Source organism: Anser brachyrhynchus (assembly GCF_964034855.1).
Source record: "Anser brachyrhynchus genome assembly, chromosome: 3".
NCBI lineage: Eukaryota > Metazoa > Chordata > Aves > Anseriformes > Anatidae > Anser > Anser brachyrhynchus.
Window position 1 is genome coordinate 77,707,951 of NC_137696.1, and position 24,198 is coordinate 77,732,148.

The following is a 24,198-nucleotide window of genomic DNA, read 5'->3' on the forward strand; positions in this document are numbered from 1 at the left end:
CTTCGGGGGACTGACAGAAAAACCAGGATCCATGGAAATGTTGCCAGACACAGGAACACTTTACTAGCATTATGTTTGAACTTCATATATAAGGTTATCCTTACAGAATGCCAGAAAATGGGAATGTAAATTTGGAGTACGGCTTCATGGGTTGTACCCGATTTCCAGTTAGGTCTGCTGTTAAACGTTACTCATTTCTTCCCCTCTGGCCAGCGTTGTCTTGCATGTGTGTGGAGAGCCTACCGCATATCCTTCTGCAATTAGTCCTGGGTTCTTACGAAGCTGTAGCAGACCACTCTTTGAAAACACAAGATAAATTTCATTGCAGCATTGGTACAGAAATGAGTCAACTAAGTGAAAATCACCAACCGTGGTAATGAGTGGAAATGAAAGAATGATTTCTGCCTCGTAATTGTCTTAATGGGTTTTAAAATGTGAGCATGGTCCAATTTTTAGCGTATGGCTTCATCGTGTGCCTACGCTCTCCTGGCGGATGTCGTAGTTGCGTTTCATTCCGTGTGGCTCTTTCTACACAGAAAGTTGGTGTTGTGCAAGATCCTGTTCGGAGCTCCTGGAGCCCTCTCCTGCTGTATTGGGTTGGTCTCGTTGTGTGTGTACGGCTCGCGTGACAGGTTTCCAGCAAAATCCCCTGAATAGCCTTCGCACAGCTTCGTATGTGTTCAGCCATACCTGTTGCAGCATTTGAAGGGGATACCAGGAATAAATTAAAACCTTATGATGGTGCAAAATGTTGGTTGTTTAGCCGTGACTTCTTGTTTCCAGAATCACACGCTAGTTTAAAGAACACAAAACCAAAACGCATGTAATTTGGAAGCAAAGAGATCCGATCGGGGTGAACTTCGAAGGAAATCACCCAGCTGACCTCCTCACTTCAAGACCTTTTTGCAAACCACAGCACCTTAAACACAGAGTAGGTTTCTTTCGGGGGTAAAAGCTACATTGGAAGATGTGCTTCAGCCGCTGATGGGTGTTTGATTTGTGGGAGCAAATCAGAGCTGGTGTGAAGTAAGAGCAAAACGTTTGTAGTGTGGAGGTCAAGCCTTCAGTGCCCGCTGTTTCATCCTACAGACGCACTGCCGTGGATTACTGATGAGTGATTTCCAGCTGGCTTCAGATGATGGTTAGCATCGGAAGTCCGGGAACTGCTGCTGTTCCCCAGCATCTTAGTGTTTGTTCTGTGCTGTAGTTTTGTAGTAAATGCTGACAGAGTAAATGAAAGGGGGGGGGGGGGGGGAGGGGAAATCAAATGCTTTTTTGCCCTAGTGAAGACTGGAAGGTAGGAGTATATATCTATATTGCCTCATTGCTTAGAGAAAGCACAAAATGTTACCTAATCACAAATTTACAGTAGGATAGTGGTTTTGGCAAGCTATTAAGATTTTGATCTTTGTTCTTTTTGGAGTAAACTTTTGAAATGTCATTTCAGTGCTCCTCAATGCTGAAGAAGAGCGTGACTTAACTTCTTGCATCTCTCAAATACTGAGTAGAACTTGACCTGCTTTGATTTCATGGTTTTCTGAGTCTGTTTTATCAAGGCACTGCAAGAGAGTCTGTCTGAAGTGTTGCTGCAGCCTGCAGTAGGGATCAATATTTTTTTTTTTTTTGAGGGGGAGAACGGGAGGGTTGTTGCTGTCCTTTGGTTGTCACAGAATGCACTATCCTATAACTTCATTACCTCAGCTTTGATAAACCAAACAAGCAGGTAATTGACTTTGTAAAACGTATTTGTCCCAATGACTTTATTTTCCCGGTGTTCATTGTGAAGCTAATAAGGCTGCTGTAAAAGGTTAATTGTTTGGCTTTGCAGCTTGGGCTGTAGTTTCATAACTGCAGGGTAACTTCAGGGTAGCGGTGCTCTGACAGAAGACAACTTGTATTTTCCCCTTTCCCGGTGTGCCAAGCAGAGCATCTGACCGCTGTGGTGGAAGAAAATGCATTGAGCTGAAGCTAAATTTTGACTTTTTCCCCCCTTGCATTACTTTTTATGAGTATTGGTTTCTGGATAGGGTTGATTCATGGATGTCTGCGCTGGCACGGGGTGGGAATGGTGCAGCTAAAAGCCTGGGCAGGCACCACTGATTATTTCGGGGATGGTGCTGGCTTCAAGAGACAGCGGCACTGCCATGATGTTTAGCTTTGACTTGTATCTTTAAAACACATATATGTGTATGTTTAAAAACACCCAGCTCGTGCTTTTTGTGGATTACCTCTGTTTTGGGTAAATATTGGTATAGCTTTAGCATAATTACTGTGAGTAAAACTGTTGCGAGGACTGTTCTTGACTTGGAACCAAATCTGCTGTTGCTAAAAAGTTATTCTGGTCCAAATTCACTTCTTAACTGAGGAGATATTTTCTGAAATGAGCATTTTAAAGTTGTTTTTCAAAAGTTTCATCTTGAGGGTTGAAGAAACGATGTTTATTCTGAGCAGTTAGGGATGGATAAGTGCGATCCAGAGCATCTGCATGTTGCTGGAATTGCTTTGAGTCGGTTTAATTGTAAGTTTGTGTGGATTAAGCAGCAGCAGCCAGAAAGGAAATGGAGAGCAAGAGGTGAGCGAATTTAGTTGGGTGACGCGTCAGTTGTTGCACAATGCCGACGTGTTTGCTGAACTTGGTGTGCTTCTTGACTTATACCTGTGCTGCTGAATTGAGGCACGCAATTATAAAACTGTGCTGAAACAGGTAGGGGTCGATTGCGGTGTGTTTTGTAGTTACTTAACTACACCTCTCTGGGAAGGCTCGTCATTCCAGCCAATTTTTGAGTTGAGTTAGGTATACCTTAAATAAATTATCCTGTGGTAGAGCACTGGTTATTCACAAAGTGTTACAAAGCTGCTGGGAAGAATAAAGGTCTATATCCCGAGCCTCTTACGGTAACGTGAACAAAACAAGATGTTGAAAACAGTTCAAAGCCCACAAAGAATAATAGCTGTGTGAATGCAGAGCTTAATGTTAATGTAAGTTTTCTCTCTTAGTTTCTTCGGTGATAGGAAAGAGACTGTAGGAGCTATTCTGCTTGGGATGTCAGCCTTACTGAAGTGAAAGAGCAGAAAAACCTACTGTAAGAGTGGAGGTGGGGGGGAAGGATGGGCTGCTATGTTTGTATTATCTAGGAACGAAAATACTGACGTGAAATGGATAAAAGGTGTTCAGTTTACTTGTGATAAAAATCCATATAATGTGCGCAGGGTTTTTTGGGTTCTTCCCCTTTGCCTGTCCCAAGACCCTTCTGCTCCTGCTCACCACCCTTTTTCCCCCTGCATCCTCCCCTCTCAAATGTCTGTGCCTGAGACGTAGCTAGAGCTTTCCCAGAGAGCTAATACAAATAAATACTTAGGAAACCCGGTTAAAGGAGGCTATTCCCTGCTAATATTTGGAGATGCCATACCTCTAGGAAGTAGTGTAGGCAGTCTGAGAAACACTCCTCTAGTCCAGCCTTTTTGCATTGAGGCTGGACACAGTACAGAGATAATGTATGTAGGTAGTACTTGGTACACATGTTCAAAACCTTGAGTGAAAGTCCTCCCATGCAGGTTTACTGTTAGGAAGCGTACTTCTCTGCATGTCTTCCCACTGTGCTGGTTATTTCCATGTATGATTTTGATATGTTTTTATTTTATTTTTAGTCTGTTGATCTAAAGGCTCTCGTCAGAGGAGTGTATTAATCCCCTACTTTAAGATGGAAGTAGAGGAGCGGAGGGAGGCTACAGTTCTTTGTCTCTTTAAGGGCAAACAGTGAGTCTGCAACTTGGATTTGTCTCAAGCCCACGTAAGGAATGCAGGCAGCGTTCCTTCTGTTTTATTTGTAACAGAGTAATGAGCACTTGCACCTAACAGCAGCTGTGGGAGGGGATCTCAGCCCTCCCTGATAGTGCTGCTTCCGTTCCAGGGTAGCGCTCTGTGCTGCTCCTAATCTCCCAGAAAGCTAAAATAAAAATAAAGTTGGTTGGAGCGGGTTGACTGTGACCGCCATCCTTGCTCACAGCTCACTGAAATCTCTTTAACCTCACCTCGGAAGGATTTCTCAGGATTTTATTGTGTGCTGGTACGAGGCAGGATAAAAGTACTGGATGTTGGTGAAGTAGAGGATAAGGATGCAGGATGCCCTGCTTGCTCCTGATGCTTATGTGATGGACGGGCATGGGTGTGAAAACTCGTTAGCTGTGAATTTGAGTGTTTTGTGCTCGTGTGTGTGTGTATCATCTCAAGTTAACATAACCTGTGGGTGTTGTGTCAGGAAGTGGAAGGAGTCAGTGACACTCAGATACGCATTTAAGAATGATTATTACAAACAAATTGATTTTTTTTCCAGTATTGAGTGTGCTGTGGTTAACTTAAACTATTTCAAGTTCAGAAAAATACAGCTTATTAGGTGACTATAATGAGGGAGAAGAGAGTATGGTGGTGATATTTAATGTTTTGTCACAGTTTGGAAGCAGTAGTGTTTTTTCAGAAACATTGGAAGAAAGGGCAATCATCATGAGGTGTCATTGGTAATGCCTGGCAATTATCTCACAGAATACATTTTAAAACAAAGCTTTTGGACAGTTATCTAAACTGCTCTTTTATTTGGGGAAAAAAAAAGTCCTTTCATGGAAGCTTTTTGATTTACTGTAATTTTATTATGAACATTGTAACATCCTAGCAGTAAAATAAAATTAATAACTCTGTGTTGGAGATTAGTTGAGTAGCTTCAAGACTGTTCAGAGCACTTAATTCTGAAAAGCCTTTTGTTGCAAGATAAAGACCAAGCTATTACAAGAACTTTATCTCTCATTACATGTATGTGAAAATAAAGCCGTTTCTGTTTTTTTAATTAAACCTGTGTGATGGAAGCTTATGGAAACAGCATGGTAAAAGTGGCGTTATGTAGCTTGCTGTTCATGTTCTACTTTCTGCAGGGATGTGATGTAGCTCAATAGGGTCTACATGAGCAGACAAGGATGGACAGGCAATGTGTTGGAGAATTCAGGTTAGTGACATTCAACCCAATAGATCCAAGGGTAACGTATGATGGTTCAGTTAGGGCTTTGTGAGCAGTTAAACCGCCCTCACAGTAGGGACAGGAACTTGAGAGAGGAATGAGATAGAAGACGCAGAATGGGGTCATCAGAGACTGCAAAGTGAGAGTTTAGGGCTGGTGGTGGTGGTTCTTTCAAGTCATGCCAGTGAAGAAGGTGCAGTTCTGCATCAATTCGAACAAGTCTAGACCAGGACTGTCTCGTCCTGTGTTCCTGCTGTCTTTGCCCCCGTGTTTCTGCCTTCTGCTGAGGGAGCTTGGCTGGAAGCCACCTCACACACGTGTGCCTGCATCCGAAAACGAGGGAGGCTGTGCTGGCTGGACCATATAAGGATTAGATGGTGCCTGAAGCAGGTACTTCATTTCCTTCCACAGCAGAAAGATTTCTGCCTGCACTGGTTTTTAAATGATCATACAGTTTAGAAGATTGAAGAGGTGCCTTCAGATTTTCACCTTTACTTAACATTTCCCTTGTACAGAAAATTACTTCTAAGAATTGTAAATACAAATATGTTGGTGATGACGCATTTTAGACTCAAAAGGTGCCTTTATGTTGGTTGGCTGGTTGAACTATTTGAAACTAGCATAGTTGCTCACAACAATGAAGTGCGAATAGTGCCTAAAGAATACGCAGGGTTTTTATTCTCACTTGTTTAGTTTTTGTGTGTCCTTACAGAAGTTGTTACAGATGTGGATGCATCCCTGTTCTGTTACTTGGATGTATCCCAAGGGTACCAGGACCCTGATGCTGGCTGATGGTGTGACCGATCAAGTATGCACCGGTTTAGAGGCTCCTTGTCTGATGACCCTCCTCAGTTTAGTTTGGTTGTGTTTTGAGTCTGAGAGACCAAACAAAGCAGAGAACAAAGGAGAGGCTGAAAGGGAGTGAAAAGTAACCAAGTTGTCTTTTTTTTTTTTTTGGCAGAGTCGTCCTGCCTTTAAGTCGTTCAGCTGCCGTTAAGAACTTGAAACTGCGGATTGTTTCACATTAGTGTTGCTTAAGTAGGGACCTGTAGGTTTATGTTTATCTTCACAAAGTATTTTATGTATATACACAAAGACAATGTAAAAGGGTCCTGAAAACTCTAACCCAAAATTCATGTTGACTTAGTGAATTGCAGAGTTGAATTAGCGAAGGGCTAAGGAATCGTTAATGTTGCTCCTTACCTAACTTCTCCCGTTTTCTATCATCTGCTGTATTTCTCCTGTTAACTAATCACAAGTTTCTTTATTTTTTATTTTTTACAGGGATAAGTATATTCATGCCAAATTATGAATTCCAGTTATTTTTATGAATACAGTTTTTCCCCTAAACTACTGTACAAATTGTAAAGGGAAAAACAATTCTAAGGATGTCTGTTGCAGTCTTGTTCGTGTTGCTTCCATCATGCTTTTTGTAGTACTGAAAATGATGCATCAGTTACGGCTGAGGACCTCTAATTATTTTTTGTGAGCTATATTATCTCAGCTTTAAAAGTCTTTTTCAAAAAGCTATTACCGTATCAGTGTTATTAAAAAAAAAAAAAAAAATGGCTGAAGGGTGATATTTTTAAGCATCTTTTTTATTGTTTCTCTCATTAATGAAAATAAAAATATATTTTGTTGTCCTCTGCAGGAGCATTGTGACTTCTGCAAAGACTTGCCAAAAGGTCCAAATATCATCAACATCTATAGAAACAAAAGAGCAGACATACTGGGTCAGGTCTGATGTTGTCCTTACACGATACAGCAAACGCTTATATGCCTTAATAACAAGACAAGTATAAATAGTGCTTCTTTTGCATATTTTTCCAGTTGTCAATGGTTTTCAGTTCAGTGACTTATTTAACATAGCATCCTATGGCAAGGAGTTCACCAATTCTGCTGACTGCAATGCAAATAATCACCTTTGTTTTATATCTTTCAGTTTTTTTTTCCTCCTCAGTTGTTGTGCTGGAGGAGGCAGTAAATATTGTCATATCTGTCCTGTCACTTCTGTTTTTTACAGCCTTCTATTACTTCTCTTTGCACTTCTCTCTGTCTTCCGGGGTAAAGATTTGTGGCTTGTATTTTGGATGTAAATCTTATCATAGTTTTGATGGCACTTGTTGACCTTAATTGAATGTTTTCTAGTTGTCCCTCTCTGGTAGGCGGGGGCCAGGACTGTGTATCATACTTAAGGTTGTGTATACCCTAAGCTTATGTGGTGAAATAACAATATTTCCCTTGTTTACTCATAACTCAACATTTGCTTTGCTTTTTATCAATAATAAGTGTTCGTTCAGCTGACATTGTCATAGAACTGCTTCTCACAATAACAAGATGTCATTCCTGAGAGGTAACGGTCAGCTTTCATATACTTGTGAAACTAGGATAGTCCCCAATGCTCTTTTTCATGTCCTGAATTTCTCGAGTCATTCCGTTGTCCGCTTGATATGCACAGCTCTTCAGGATGCCCTCATCCTTGCTACCCAGAAGAGCTTAGTGTCATTCACAAGCTTTATTTTACTGCTTGTTCCATTACTCAAGTTGCTTATTAGTAGAACTTTAGTATCACAGTTCAAACACTGATTCCTACAGATCGTTAGATTTTATTTTTTTTTTCCCCCCTGTGAGAACTGGCCGTTCCCTCCGTCTTCTAGCCACGTGCTTAGTTTTGCAATATTTAAGTGGCTTTTCTAAAAGATTTGTAAGAGGAACTCTTCAAAAACTTTTTGGAAACCATAAACTGTATCACTAGGATCTCCTTTCATATGTTTACTTTCTTTAGAGAACTCAGGTTTGTAAAGCTCAATTTTCCTTTACAAAAAAATTCTCACTGATTATCTGTGGATGTATGGTACTTATCTGTCCTTTATTATAGTTTATTGAAGGTATGCATCGGAATAATACTGAATACAGGTATTTTAGTAGTTGATGGTGTCCTGAATGACTTGCCTACATCTTTTCTGGAATGACTGTGTTCTGTTTTCCTCAGAGGTCCCCCACATCAATTTGGTAAAGTAAAACTAATAATTCAGGAGTGTTGGGCTCCAAGACTTCCACGTCCTATTGATTTCATCTAAAATTATTAACTGTGATCTGTGTGGGTGTCATTCCGTATTAAAATGGCTAGGTTTTGACTCTTCTCAGCCTCTGTTGCAGGTTTGCTGATGCAACTATAGGTATGGCCCAACTATAAGCTTGATAATTTAGGTGATGTAGATTAAGACGTTTATATAGTTAGTCCCACTAGTTTTGCCAGCACAAATGAGACAACCAACTAATAATGAAGCCAGTCACTTGATAAGGAGTAATTGTAATGTGGAACTGTGCCCTGAGACCAGTGAGGCTAACCGTAAACAAAATCCAAGAAAAATCTTGAAAAAGTTAACAACTTCTTAGAGTTTAGTTGTTGAATTATCTTAGTCATCAAATAATTAGTAAAAAATATTATCTTTTGGTCAGCAAATATATGTGTAACAGTATGTGAATGTAAGGTTTGGCTATCTTTTGTCCCATTTGCCCTTAATCTCGTTACTGCAAAAAAAAAAAAAAATAAAAATGCCCTGGAAGGTAAGGCTTGCTACTGAGGACTTGGACAGGACTTTCTGTTGGTTGTGAACTGCCTGGAGTTTTAATGGTTAAGAGCAACATGTTACTCAAACCCTTCTGGTATTTTGATTACTTCTATGAATATTTACTGGACAGAAGCAATCTCTCTGGAAAACAACTAGAATTAGACTATTCAGCTGTAAGCATTTCAGTGAAGAGGTTAACATGGACGTGTCCTCTTTATGGATCAACTTGGGGTGATGAGGGCAATTCTCACAATAATAGGTATTAAAATCGGAGAGCATCTATTTAATATGTTGACATTTCTGCTAATATGATCAGTTCAAAAACTTTCACCAGTGTTTTATGTGACTTACCTCCTGAAACATGCTTTCCAATAAAAAAAAATCTTAACCAAAACACTGGTGTTCATTTGAAAGCTTTTGCTTTTGTACAACTGTATTTTAGAATGCTGTTAAACCAACTTAATTTACTTCATGCCTCATAGCTTGGGGTTTTGCACTGAAGTCAACCCTTTTGTAATAAGGTTTGAAGTTATTTAGCATTGAGCTCCCGCAAGTTTGAATCTTGCGTTAGTTCTTGGGGAAGATGGGTCACTGCTTTAAAACATCATTGTCAACTTGTTAGTGTCTTCTTTTTAAAGTATATGTAGTGTTTTTCCTTGTCTTTACATTCTTTTATAATATTCTCAGATACCCTAGGTGGCCTAATAAGTCAGTGCGGCAATGTTGTCGTACTTGTATTCATCACCTGCTATTTGAGAATCAGTTCTGTAATTTAACAAAGTAAATTTGTTCAGAGGTCCCCAGCTCAAGACTTCAGTAAATAAGTTGTCTGTAACGTTGTTTAATTTCCGTGATTGCATAAACTCTTAAGACGTCAGCCTTTGCGTAAGTATATGTATACATAGCTTGCATTAAGGGCTTGTGAGTAACTGGTGAAAGGAAACAGTAACCTTTTAGTGCACAATTTAGAGGATGAAAATTATCAAACAGCAAACTGTGTAACCTTGTCTGATTCCTCAAGAGGAGGTAGAAGATGAGAAAAATCTCCCTTTTCTTTTGGCTCACTTGTTGGAGCCCTCAGAACCTTAGACAAAAAGGTTGGGCCTAAAAAAGCATAATTTGTCAAGCTTGCCTATGGATAAAATGGAGCCTCCTGTATTTTCAAAAACAAGTAAATGAAACTTTTCAAGCACGTTAAATACACTTTAAATAGTAGAATAGTGAAGACCACATCTGTTCCTTTGTCAGAAGGGAGCAGGGCAGGAATTATTTCTGAAGTGATGGATAGTGTAGGTTCGTTTACACTGGTTACTAAAAACGAAAGAAAACTATTACAGTGTTGTTGTATTTGTATTGCTTTATGGTGTTTGCCTAAAGCCAACTTAAATCCCCGATCTCTTCTTTGATGTCTTAGCATAGCTGAGTTAATGGGTGCTGTTACTGTCCACGGTAGCAGTCCATTCTCTATCTGGTACTGCTTTTATCACGTTTCACGAGGTCGTGCCAATGTACACCTCAGATCTTTGTGTCACCAGGAGGACTCGTGTCCCTGGCTGCCTGGCAGGGCCCGTGCTGCTGCTGTCCTTGCTGCTCCGTCAAGAGAAGTGTGTCTGCTGGTAGTCCTCCGCGTGATCGGGCTGTGGTAAAACAATGTGCAGTCGCTGCCTTCTGTTAAGGCCTTGGATTTGGAAGACAGTGTTTGTGCGGGATGTCAGAGACTTGGCATCTTTGTGATGTGGTGGGACGGGAGGGGAGTGTGTGTGCCAGAAAGGAAGGCTTGGGTATGGGTGAGCATCAAAAATGTACAACCAAGTCAAGCATGGCCGAGTTGTTGGCCGCAGATGGTATGTAAGCTGTGGAAACTGTGAATCCAGCCCATGGTCGGCCTCTTTCTGTGTCTGGGTGCCCTGTGCTCCTCACCCTGCCTGTGATGGGTAAATGGGATAGACTGACACGAGACCTTTTATTTTCCACTGTCAAGGTGATCAAACACTGGAACAGGCTGCACAGAGGGGCCCCTCTCCTTGAAGATACTCAGAGGCCTACAGCCAAGGCCCTGAGCACCTGCTTTTGTTGGCCCTGCTGTGAGCAGCAGGCTTAGACTATGTGACCTCCAGAGAGCTCTTCCAGCCTCAGGTGTTCAGTGGTTCTGTGATACCCAAGAACTACGCGGTCTGGGTCACCCACCCAGGAAAATTAGGCAAGTCTGCCTTACTCATCCTAAAATCACTCCCTCTGAAGGTGTGGCTGTTCAAGAGGAGTACATAAGTTCTGACAAAGAGGACAGGGTTAATTGTTAATACTTAAGAATTTCCTGCTGATCTCTGTATTGTTGTCTGGAATATGAAAAGAAAAGCCTTAGTCACCAAGTAAAAGAAATAAAGACCAAAGATCAAAGACAGTCCTTTTTATTTTTAAATAATTGTTTTGAGCTTGTTGTTCAGAATGCCTCTTTGTATTCAAGATAAAGTTGACTATATCTCTAGACCAATGATTTCCAGTCACTGTCTAGTTAAGGTACGTAGGCAAATGGCCAGCTACCGTTTAAGGAAGAAATGCTTGTAAATTATTTTCCTCCAAAAGTAGTAACCTGATTAATATACAAACAAACTGTACTTTTTTTTTTAATTAGATATCCATAACCTAACTGTGCCAGGGTCTGATTTTATTTTCATTTGTGTAAAAGCTTTGGACAGTGTTGGGCTAGTCGATTAAAGTACTAACTAGTATCACTGGAGGATGTGACTAGTTCTTCCCAAGTAATTGAAAGAGGTGGCCCTGATTACTTTTTGTACCAGTAACTTGTTAATCTCTCAAGAACCTAAGGAGTGTATTAAGATTCAGTTTTGTCCGGATATTCATGGACAGTTATTAAGATACTGTAATAGGCACTTCTGAAAACCCTGAAAGGTTTCTGAAAACTTTGGGAGGAAAAGAGTTATACTGATGAAAAATATCATGTGAATCTCAGGAATTCTGGATGCATCTGAAGGAATTTGGGGGGCAATGAAGGAATCGTGGGATGCTTCCCCAGGTTACTGACAGGAATGAACTGGCACTCTGTCCAAGTCTGAGAGGGGTGCTTTAACAATACCACGATACATGGATTATTGTTGGTGAGATTAATTCAAAAGCTCATGGATGCATTACGCCTTTGCTTTTCAAGGCTCTCTAATACCTATTTTAGGAGAAATGCACTATTGTTAAGGATTTTACCCATCAAATGAGAAGTCACTTTGACCAGAGGAAACTCATTTTTCCCCCCACTTGTCTCCCTGTAATCCCATCTCAAAGGGCAGTGTATGAAGGGCTCTTAGGCTTTAGTGGGGAGCCATGATCTGGAGTGAGAAGAAACAGAACTTTTGTCTGCTTTTCAGACTTTGAACCTTTTTCCCTGACAGAGCAAGGATTCCAGAGCTAAGATCTAAACGCGGTACAATTCCTGTTGTATGCTGCTCAGGGTAAAGCTTTGCAATGAATTTATTTATTGGGTAAAAATAAAGGGTATTCCTGCATGCTCGGGGTCTGCAGGGGATTGCAGGGGCAGCATGCCAGTTCTGTGGCATGGCAAATCCACTTGTGTGAAAGAGGGATCCTTGGGAGAGGAAGGCAAAGCAAAAAAAGGACCTGATTTATCCACAGCTTGCTCATTAGGAATACATTGCTGCTTTTGTTAGGCACAGTAATTATCTGGTATTCAGGTTCTAGCTAGGCTTTCTTTTTTGTTTTTCTTGTGCAACCAATTTCTTCCTAACAAAATAAGTGTTTTCTTTGGTGCAATCTTACAGGTTATCTCTAAATAAATAGGAAGTCTTTTTTTTTTCCTGTGTACAGCAGAAATGTCATGTATCTTTCCTACTCAGGGTGTTGTTTCACCAGTAGCTTTCTGCCTAAACTGGGATGGATGCTGTCTTTATTCTCTCTTCCTCCTCCCAAGTTTTTGAATTCCACAAGTTAATGTGTTAATGATGAATTATGACAGAGGGGAGTGCCTGGGGGTAGTTCCAAATAATTTGAATAGTCTGGACTTTAGCATCAAATTGAGCAAGTTTTGGTTCTCTTTATGTTCCAGACAGATACCTATAAACAATCACTCATCTTTTTAATGCCCTGTTACCTTGTGGGGTTGTTAATCAAATGAGACCATTGCAATGCCAAGATTGGAAAGAAATTAATGATGTATTTTTGCCCTGATAGGGCTTAATTGTAGTTAAATTTGATCCAAAGTTTTTCATGTGTGTGTAAAATGCAATGACTGCTTGGCACATATCTTAATTCTTTATTAATTTGAAGGGGTCCCCCTGCACGGCATTGCTTTTCCAGAACATCATTGCCGTGACTCTTGTGTCTGACTTGGGTGTCATGTTTACACATCCGAAGGGCTTAACTTTTGCTCCTACCGCTCGCCTCATTTTTCTTTTCCTTGATGCTGTTTTCAGACAGTTCACAAAATAACACTCCTGCAGCTGTTACTGGAAGGCTGTTCCAAAACCTCAGTTCTCAGGCTGCTACAAAACACCTTTAGTTTCTAGCCTCATTTTCTCTGTGGTCAGTTTTTATTTGACCTAGTGCCAGCTCTAAGTTACCTCTTATAACTTCTTCCTTTTTTTTTTTTCCTTCTATTTGTCTTGTCTTCCCTGTGGGCTTTTTGGAAGTTTTTTGGCACGGTAAGGTGAAGGGTGTTGGCTGTTCTTGCAGGGAGGATGTAGACAGGGAAGAAAGGAGAGGATCATCTGGCACTTGTCAGGGCTGGACAGCAGGCAGATGTGGGAACCGGGGCATTGTGTCACAGCGTGGCACAGATCTTTAAAACCAGGGCAGAGCATCTTGTTAAAAGCCTCCTAGGAGAAACACTAGGAGTCATATCCTGTTAGGCTTTGCTTCACAGGATTAAGTAAAGCAAGCTCTCTTAGTCACCTCTAGGTCCCCTCCAAGTTCTCTTAGTCACTTTCTGTTTCTCCCAGTGCACTGGTAATCCATTTTCACGTTAGTTCTAGGAATTTCTCCAAGCAACGTAGTCCGTCAGGGCAGCTACCGAGCAGCAGCCCCCCCCCCGGCAGCGTTGCAGAAATGCCTGTGGGGCCATGCCGTGGGTTGGGTCGGGTAGCTGATCTCATCTGATCTGCTTCAGTTGAACAGTTGGCTTCATCTGGCTTCAGCACAGCATGAAGTGTTTGAAGTGAAAGACTTGTACCAGCACGTGTCTTGTTTTAGAAGGGTAATACCTGATTTGTTCAAGTATCATAGATGGCTGTAATAAAAACATAGTGCTGTGGCTTGTAGTTGTCCAGCGGCCATTTGAAATCCCCAGATTGTTTTCCTGCCTATTTCTGTAGCAGAGTTCTGTAGTCCCCCAGTACTTAATTGTCCGGCTAGTCTTTAATGCAGTCAGCTTTTATGATACACCAGATCTATGTGCTGGTAATGTCCCTTAGCTTTACATTTAAAAAAAATCTAATTTTAAGTAACAATACGCTCGTGTCTAGTTGTGTCAAATTTAGTTCTGAACCAGTAGAGCTCTCCCACAATTTTTTTCTTAAAAATAAAAAATTCCGAAGACAAACTACCAAATTAGTTTGCAGTCTTCCATTAGGGAGTCAGTGTTGCATTTTAACCTTGTTTTCATTGCCTTCTGAATCTTCACAGTGCCTTACACAACAGCGAGGTGAAACTAGGTTGGCAAACCTTGTTAGTTGCTAAACCAAATACTAACCATATCTTTTTTGTTAAGAAGTTTCATGTTTAATACATATTTTAAGTATGTGACCAATCCCTGCAGATGGGGAGAACTTCAAAGTATCTGTGCAGTTTACCTATTATACAAAAATGGGAGACAAGCTTGGAAGGTTATTTTGAAGCCCTGTAAGACTCGGATCAGAGACAGGGGATTGAATTATCCTCTCTCGTCTCTGTCTTCAGGGATGATAGGACAACTAAATTAATCTTCAGGAAGAATCACGTAAAGCTGTTTAGCATTATATTGAGTTTCTGGGAAGATATGCTCTATAGAATTAAGGAGTTCAGAAGAAGTTGATAACATTTGTGTGGTTCAGCATTACTGTGCGCTGCTTTGACTTTTTTTTTGTCTGCTTTACTAGTTTGTGGCTGATCAGGTATTGTCCATGTTCGCATTCTTTCTGCCAAATCAGCCAGAGTTTAAAACGTTATCCTGTGCTCACATCTGATGCAGATTTAGTTTGAATTTGTGGTTGATCTGATGCACTGTGTTGGTATTTGCAATCGTGTTTCTCTGGTCTCAGATAGTTTGGTGGCTGCACGTTGAAGTTTCTAGATATTTCATTTGAATTGTGTGCTTACAGATGCTTGTAGATTACTGTGCTGTCGCTGTTACTGTGATAGATTACTGTGCACACACAAACTCAGAATAAGTAAACAGAGGTGGTCATTGTCTTCCACTGTAACCTTTTAGAAATTTGCCAAAAGAAAACGTTTCCATGTATCATAAGCACAATTTTAGTTAAGACGAGGCCATCACTTTGTTAAAAGTACAAAGTTCAGATTTAAGGCTAACTTAGGATGTGGTCGATGTGTGCTTTGGATCACAGTTGTCGGTATAATTCAATGACTCATTTTAAAATAGCAAATTTAATGGCTTTATGTTCACCAGCAATATCTAAAAGTGTTGAGTCAGGAGGAAGATTTTCTTCTTAGTTCTTTTTCCTTTAGTCTGAGAAGTGGTTTTATTCTCATGCCGGTCAGGTATGGTGTCCACTGCACTTGAGGAGCATTGCGGGTCAGACTGCATAGCCTCTAGGTAGGTGAGTTGCTTAAAGGAAAACAAGATCAAAGTCACTTTTATAGCATATAATTTCAGTGCTTACAGAAATTCTTTACAAGCTGTTTGCTTTCTACCAATTTTTTCTTGGTGTGAAAGACTACTTTAACCAAGGCTAGCCTGGTCTTGCTGAACACTGAAATACAACTAAACTTCTGTCAATGGGAATTGCTTCCGTGCCTTGTCATGGTGATGACAATGTATATGTCAATATAATAACAAAATTGTTTCCAGCTCCATCTTCTCCTGAAAGGAAATGTAAGGAAATCTTGTTGGCTGGTTTGTTTATAACGGATCCAGTCTTACTGAGCTACATGGTTTACACATAAGTACTAAGTTTTCCCTCCTTTCCCTGCTCAGTAGGAAAAACCTAAATGAAGGCAACTTATAAAAGGCAAGCATTGCAAAGAGGAGGAAAATGCATCATAATTTGAATTGAGAAAATAGCAGTTGATCTAGCCTTACTCTTTAGCTGCATAAAAAGTTTTGCACTATTTTTTGTGTACACAGTAGTTGATGTAGTGAAATGGGAGACTTGCTGGAGTTGACTATAAAATGGCAGAAGAAAAATCTGCAGATGGCTTCAGGCGAGCAAAGACTGGGTTCACAAGCGTTGGTTGCTTCATGGCAATAGGAAAATTATAATAGATTCCTTTTAGGTAGTAAAGAATAATTTGGACTGACTTGTTACAGTTATGGAATGTGCAGACTCACTTAAATGGATGAAAAGCATTCTTTCTTCCAGTACTGCTGGTCTTTTTGTTAGTCCTCTAACTGGCCTCGCAATACCTTCTCCAGGATGATGTGAGCATGTGGGAAGTGCTTACGGCCCCAGGCCTGTTGGTGTTGTAAAGAAGCTTTTGGACAACACATGTAGATACGTGGTTTAACTCTCACGCTGTCCTGTGTGGAGCCAAGAGTTAGTCAATGATCTTTGTGGGTTCCTTCCAACTCAGGATATTCTGTTTGCTATTTTGCTTTTTGTGAGATTGATTAATCAGAATCTCTCTCATTATTTTTTACAGAGCAAATTCGGTTAAAGAATATAAGAAATGTATATGGAAGATGCTTGTGGTATCGCTTGCGACTGTTAAAACCACAGCAAAACATAATTCCCACTGTAAAGTAAGTATATTTCACTTGCATGACTTCCATTAAAACAATTCCTACATCCTACTTTTATAAAGCTATTTTTCTTAATCAAAGCAGCTGGAATTATTTGCATTGTAGTTGTTTTTGTGTCATAGAAGAGACATTTGCAATTTACTATATTTGAATAATACCTAATCATTTTTATCTAGTAGGGCTTGAAATCAAGATGAATGCTTTATCCTTTATAAAATACATGTTAAATGAAACCAGTGAACCTCAGCACTAATAAATATGTAAACAATGCATTTATTTGTTCAAAAAATGCTCTTCCCTCACAGAAATTAGTGGTGCTAGTGATATCTTTTGATTTAGATATTTGATGTGTAAATACATATATTCAAGTATACAATAGTAATAATTTGTATGTTCAAAGCTGAAGACTCTGTATCTTTCAGTTTCTTGTTTCTTACTCCTGCTGTCAATATTTTACCTTGTAATGCATTTTTTGCCTTTAAAAAACAAGAAAACATTTGCCTTTGTCTAGGATAAGATTAAGGTCATTCTTTGGAAATACGAAATGTTACTGTATGCCTGTTGAGGACAGACAGTTAAAGAATGTGAAGGGGCTTTGATAGGGGCTCGCCTGTTTGTTTGTTTGTTTAAAAAAAAAAAAAGTTGGAAGTCAGGTCAGCTGTCTTTATCTGTGCCAAAGGTGGAGTTAGAACTGATACTTGATACCTGCTTTAAAGCACTTTAATATTTCTTGCTGTTTGAATATTGTCTTGTGGACTGATATTTGTAGAGTTACACTAGACCTAATGCATTTGTACATGTTAAAAATTTTTTCTTCCAAACAGGAAAATAATCCTCCTTGCTGGATGGGCATTATTTTTGTTTCTTGCATACAAAGTTTCCAAAACAGACCGAGAGTATCAAGAATATAATCCTTATGAGGTTCTACATTTGGATCCTGTAAGTAATAGCATCTTTCAGTAGTGTGTACTACTGTAATTGTATGTTTTGTGTCTAGATGTCAAATTTAAGACTTATTTTTTTAAACAAAAGTTAACTCCAGTGAACACATCTAATGGTTTTGTTCCTTTTTTTTTTGGCATCTGAAAATTGCTGCTGTTTGTTGTGAAGTCCACCATTAGATGTTCTGTGTATATGAATACTAATGTATGACTTTTGCATCTAACAAATTCAACATTCAAATGACTTTCTTAATGCGATGAGGTGGATTTTTTCAATAATTTTGAGGCTTACTTTGGTGTTGCTTTTCCCTTTTTACAGTAAGAAAAATTCTGCTGTGTATGCTCTGTAGAAAATCCTCTCAATAGCCATTTTCAGGGATGCTGCTGCATAAGCTGTATAAACAAAATGCTGATTAATTTGACTTTGTTATATAGTGATAATTCTCTTGTAAATGGAAGAGTTTGCTGAAGGGTATTGGTGATGTGCATTTTGGAGTAGTGAAGGCTGCCTTGAGTCTCAGTTGCATCTGTGAACAGAGCATTGAAAACCATAAATTCTACACAGTAATACAAGTCAATTAGTTTATTAAACTGAAAAAATGTAGTGTTGCTATAGAAAGCAGATGTGCAGTGCTTTCTTTATATTGAAGGTCTGATTAAAAATGAATATAAGAAGTTATATGTCTGGAGGAGACAAATAGACCTGCTGGGCATGTATTAAACTCTTTGTCTTAACTGCAATACCTCAAGCAAATTTTCTACTGATGGTAATTATTTCCTACTCTGAGTATTCATAGAGTCATCTTTTCAGTTCTGAAGCCTGACACGTTACACTCTCCAGTCTAAGGAAATGCACTCCGAATACAGCTCAGCACAAGAATAAGGAAGAACTCTGAACGTACCCCCGTTTTGATTAAACTTGACTTGTGTTGTTAGTGTGGGAGAGCTTAATATGAATACGAACATTTACAAATACAGCTCTTGCAAGTAATGACATGGCTTGTCAGCATAAGGATAGGCATCGCTGGTACTGCTTTCTGTGCTAAGAAAGCCATTGTAGCAGATGTGTAGATCTCATCCTATTTCTTGCTAGACAGGTAGAACAAGACTTGTCTGTCAAGTGCGGAGGCAAGTTATTTAAATTCAGCCTCTGCTCAGTTCCTCTGTGAATTGACTGATTGCTGACTTACCTTTTCTACTGACACACGGGAACAAGATAAATTTTTTGCTATCGAATAGTATTTGTTGGAACTGTACAGTTTAAATGTTCATATATCTGGGTTAACTTTGGTTAAACAAATCAGGCTAGGGAGTAGGTCATCAGTGTATTTTCTTTTGTTGTCTTTAGAAAATTTCTATGACCCAGAGGGAAAAAAGTGTGTAGGTACTGAATTCTAACTTGATGTTTATTAATAAAGGTTTGTGAGCGCACTCAAGACACATGAAATTTATCTAGGTTGTAGTGAAGAATCCAATATGGGAACGCTCAGAGAACTGGTGCATAGAAGGAGCGTAAGGACAAGTTGAATTAAAACTAGAGATGTTCCATGGTGGATGAAGAGATGTGTGTGAAGATAAATAGTTGAAGTAGGGGTAGTAGAATCTAAGATTCCAGAGAATAATAGTGTTTGATGCTTGCGCTATCAGAGATGTCTGTTGTATTCCCCTAAAAAACTTCTGTACTGGACTTAGGTGAAAGCTAACAGCTGCCTTCCAGTACCATTGAAGTGTAACCTTTAGAGTCACTGCCAGCCCTGTTCATGAATGATACACCTGTTGAAGTGTTGTTAAGTAATGGAAATGTTTTTTTCTTTTTCCTGTCCTTTCCTTTAATGGCAACAAAACTTTCATTTATTCAGAAAAATAATGAAAGGGTTGCAGATGCAAGCATTTGAAAGTTTTGATGCACAATAATTCAATTTCTTTGCATTCACAGCAAGGCCAAAGTTATTTTTTAATCTTGTATTAGCATACAATGAGGCTTTTCCTCTAAAAGTGAACCACAACATGAACAAAGTCCAGTTAATGTACAAGGACCTTATCTTATATACAATATAAACACAATAGCTCTTTTTGGAGCACATCATTTACAATTCACAGATACATAGGGCACTGGGATGGTATTACTGGTTTATTGAACAGGCAGAAAAGTGAAGCACAGTATTAATTATAATTTTAAATTCTTCAGAGAAGACAGTCAGGGCCTTAAACTTTAACATAAGCAGTTAATGTAGGAAAGCTCTGTGTTCCAGGCAGGGTGCTGACTGACATGAACTATCCTAGGCTGTTAAGCATTTATGTAGGTCAGGCCTAGTCTCTATAGCCTAGCACTTGAAAACGAGGAGTAAGCAATTAATGATACATGGAAAGTTTATCATCAGTTTATCTGGCATCACGTGCTAACCTCTGGTAGAGGAGGAAAAAACACTGGGATTTCTTCTTATTTTTTATGTGCAGGATTCATGTGAGCCATGGAAACCCACCTCTTCCTTTCCAATGAACAGATTTTTTTTGCACTTTCCAGCTTCTGCTACTCATCTGTCATTCTTTGTCTAGTCTTGAGGTGGTTGTTATTACCAGCTCTAATTTATTGAGGATTAAATTCATCCCGGGTGTTAAATAAGGCAGGCATGCTGTTAAAATATAGTGTTGGAAAATGATAGATACTTTGCATAAAGAAAGATAAAGTAACATAGTAAATGAAGCCTTAGGGTAGGTTGATTTCTGGCTTAAATGTATTAAAACTGTATCATTATTTTGAAGTAACTTCTTATGTGTTTTTTATATACTTAATGTCAGCCTGTTAGACCACCAACTGTTGAAAAGCCCTATGGGTAATGGGTCTGTGAAACTTAGCAGATAACTTAGTAGAAAAAACTTTTCTGGATTTCCTTGACTAATGTAAGTGCAGATAAAGTTTTAATGAAGTTCACGGTCCAGCCTGAAAGTTGGTGCACATGGGTGTGGGCTGGTGGCATTTAATGACGTGCTGTAGTAAAATAAGGGTTGATCTTTTCCTCAAGTAATGTGTTCTGTTTATTCAAGAAGTTTGAAATTATTTATGAATAGAATGATTCTGGGCAAAGGCATTCTGAAGTGGCAAGGCAATCCACTGTTCCTAGTGACTGGCAGATTTGTTTCTGCCTAAAAGCTGCAAGTGAACCTTCATGCTTTATCTATGAACTGTTTGCCTAAACAGTGGACTATTGCAAATGAGAATTCTTTGTGTTCTTCAGTGTGTTCAGGAAAAGATGAGATTCCTCAAACTGGTGAGGAAACCTTACTTTTTTTTCTATGAATGGACAAACAAGAAATCCAGAAGAAAATAATAGCCAATTATCTGAATGTCTTTTTGTTAGGCGGTAGCTTCTAACTTGGTTTAAAAGTAAAAGGTTACTTTTGGCTGCTATAAAAATGCTATAATCATGTTTCCATGAGATGCATATGTAGTTTCATCGTCATATGAAGAACATAATTCATATTAGAACATAAATCTTTAAACATGAATGGCTCAAAAATATTGCATAATGCGTTTTAGTATACAGATTATAGAAGAATGGGTTTGATTTAAGGTATTAATAACACAAAACTTTCTCTTTTAAGGGAGCAAGTATATCAGAAATTAAGAAACAGTACCGCGCACTATCATTAAAATACCATCCAGATAAAGGAGGAGATGAAGTTATGTTCATGAGGATTGCTAAGGCTTATGCAGCGTAAGTTCCTTTTTTGCCTTTGAATAAAATTGGTATCTTGGGGGGTTAAACCTGTAAGGTAATAACTGGACTGATCTAAGCAGCCAGGGAAAGCGTGTTTCGATATGTAATGAAAAAAAAAAAAAACAACAACAAAATAAATCAATGTGTGACTCAGTTCAGTGCATGCCTGTTGTGTGTACAAGTTAGGAGGGATAATTTAATTGTTAGCAGCTGTCAGAATACTGTAAGGTGTTAGTTCTTTGTATTTAACTTTCATGTCAGCTGGGAAAAGTGCTTCCAGCGTGACACATACTAAGTCTTAAAGATGAAAAAGAACAAGATGTGTTGCAGTGTTTAAGCAACAAACCCTGTTATGCTTCAGAATGGCCATCACGTAGAGAATAAAGGTACTGTTCATTTCACCTGGTGGTAAAGCCAGAGTAACAAACAATATTCTAATCCTGTTCCCATCTGGCAGCAGAGGTGTTTTTCTGGTTCTGATTCAGTTTTCTGTTGGCTTGCAGACTTGATTTTTTGACTCAGTGACTGTTTCGTGTTATCTGTGTAGTTCTTAAAAGAAGATTCAAGGATTCAGCTTTTCCTCCACTGTATTTTTTTCAGTCATGCCTGTGTTTGTAGCTTGTTTTTTTGGATCTGAGTGAAGGTGTGTAATATTAGATTTTGGCATAAAAGAAATCCCCTTTTCTGAATTTCTCCAAAATAAAAATGTGGATTTTTTTATAATACTATTTGTACACTGAATCTTGTACAACTTTATATTCTTCTCTACTCTAAATAATCATCCAAGGATCTAGCAAATTGTAGAATTCTGCTTTAAAGTGAGTTGCCTATGTGGTTGAGCTTACTGATTGAGTGTATTGTATGAGATGAGAAGTTCGATACTGAGATGATTTGAGTTTGATAATGAGATGAGAAGGAAAGCCAACACTGTGCTCACTTTGAGCAGTTTTGAAATTATTCTTTCTGCTTACAAATAACTGCATTATTGAGATGCTTCTGTAGAGTATTGCTTTATAAACTCATGAAAAATCTCACCACTGTTTTGCAAACTAGCAATCAAATGTTAGGTGAGTACAGTCTCATACTTAATATACTTGTGCAACAGCTACGACAGAGGCAAATCTTAGGGAATGACAGTGGAGTTCCTTAGCTGTGCTGTCTGGAAAGAATATAAAGCTACATATTCAGTAAGTCTGTTTGTTAACAAGTGTGAGACTTAGTCAGAAGTCTCCAAATCATTTCTGATTCTCCAGATTTCTTCTGTGGCAAAGTCTTCCGTATGTGTGGTGAATGAATGTGTGGTGTTGAGTGTGTGGCGTTGTGTGGTGTTGTGTGTCGTAAAGCAGAAAGTTCCTACTTCCTTGTTGTAGTAGGGATTCTTCTTGAGATTGCCTGTTGCCAACAAAATGTCATTATGGAACAGGTATAGAAACTGTAAGATTTAGGAGGTAGTATCTCATTTTTTCTCTCTTCTTAGATATGGAACTAAGCAGTTCCAAATGAAAAAATCAAACAAAAAAATCCCCACAACTGTACTATCAAATGTTAAGTATAGAATAACAGAATATAAGCTTCTAGAGATAATTCTGACTTATCAATTCATCTTGTGTATTTACCTTCTTCCACCCAAAAGATAGCATTTTCAACCTTCGTTGTCTTTCAAAGCTTGCTGTACTGTAACCTGGTGTTGAAAGGTGCTTTTTGTTGATGGATTGAGCAGTCAGTCTCACGAACGGGAAATGTGATTCTGATTTCTTGTAAGAGTGCATCCTTTTGTTTCTAATTTCTTTTGCTGTCAGATTGATAAAAAGGATTTTCCTGTGTATCATGAAGGAATGCAACAGAATTGTTTTTATCAGATTTTATGTAAACAATAGAATTTTTTTAGTCTCTGAACAATAGTATAAATGCCACATTTTAAAGTTTCTCTGTTAATTATTTTGACAAAATTCCTTTATTTCTGTATTAACGTAATATTTCTTCTTGAAATTAGCTTAACTGATGAAGAATCACGGAAAAATTGGGAAGAATTTGGTAATCCAGATGGACCACAAGGTAATAATTATGAATGACTGAAGTCCTGTATTTTCTGTGCATTAAGATATAAAATGTCTGGTCATTTGAGAAGCTCTCAGATCTTATTTTACGTAAAATATTTTTTCTTTGATTTGAAGATATCTAATAATTCTGTGCATGTAAAACTGGCTGTGGTGTGTGGATGAGAGAAATGGAAAGTCAGGAAGGAGTTTGCTTTTAAATTTCTTATTTTTTTTATCAAAGGGGAAAAAAAGCTTTGTTACTAATGAACCAGCTTCAGTAAGTACCTAGAGAGAATTACCAGTGTTAAAAGGAGTTTTAAGTGGAAAATAGTCCATTAGTCTTCAGAAACTTGTCAGTTTAAAACACTTTTTGGTATTTATAATCAGGTAATATATGTAAAAATAAACTGGTAGGCATAATGATACACATCCTCTCATACATTGCTTCAAAGTGTGTGTTTAAGTAAATACTGTATACGCATCTGCCTTCCATTTGCTGGAAGCTGTACTGTTTGGAGGTAGCTCTATGCCACTGTCATCTTGAGGAGTCCTGGTGATTATCCCTATGCTGGTCGATTGATCCTGGGTGGGTAGCTATATGGGAATGATGTCTGGTGATATACATGATGATGGTATACTTAAAATTTTAGCTTAAGTGATACAAACTAAAACAATTGAAGATTGAAAGTTACATTTTTTCCTTGCTGTTTGCAATCCCGTCAGTCACTTGTATAACATCTTTGTAACAGTTGTTTGTGTACTAGTTGTGAGGGAAATTATTACATGTCTCTAGCTGCCTCTAATACTTGTTACAAACAAAAAGGGAACCTGCAGCCTGATAGGACGGACCTGTGACCTCCGTAGATCTCTGGTTGTTGGTGCTATGTAGTTTGAGGGACTAAGGTATGCTATGTATCTGCACGGAATGAGTTAAGGGTGGCTTGGAAGTTGGAAATAGACTTTAACTTGAATTGACCTGCAGCTGTGACTTCAAAAC

At 38.8% G+C, this 24,198-nt stretch overlaps 1 protein-coding gene across 1 annotated transcript in view; it reads left to right on the forward strand.

The window, feature by feature from the left end:
• Positions 1 to 16,376: 16,376 nt before the first annotated feature.
• SEC63 (SEC63 homolog, protein translocation regulator) overlaps positions 16,377 to 24,198 on the forward strand; it is a 39,855-nt gene continuing 32,033 nt past the window's right edge. The window contains exons 1-4 of the mRNA XM_080586981.1: positions 16,377 to 16,502; positions 17,327 to 17,441; positions 21,047 to 21,159; positions 23,156 to 23,217. Coding sequence (XP_080443107.1) covers positions 21,128 to 21,159; positions 23,156 to 23,217 — 94 coding nt within the window. The 5' untranslated portion in view covers positions 16,377 to 16,502; positions 17,327 to 17,441; positions 21,047 to 21,127. The remainder of the gene's footprint in view (positions 16,503 to 17,326; positions 17,442 to 21,046; positions 21,160 to 23,155; positions 23,218 to 24,198) is intronic.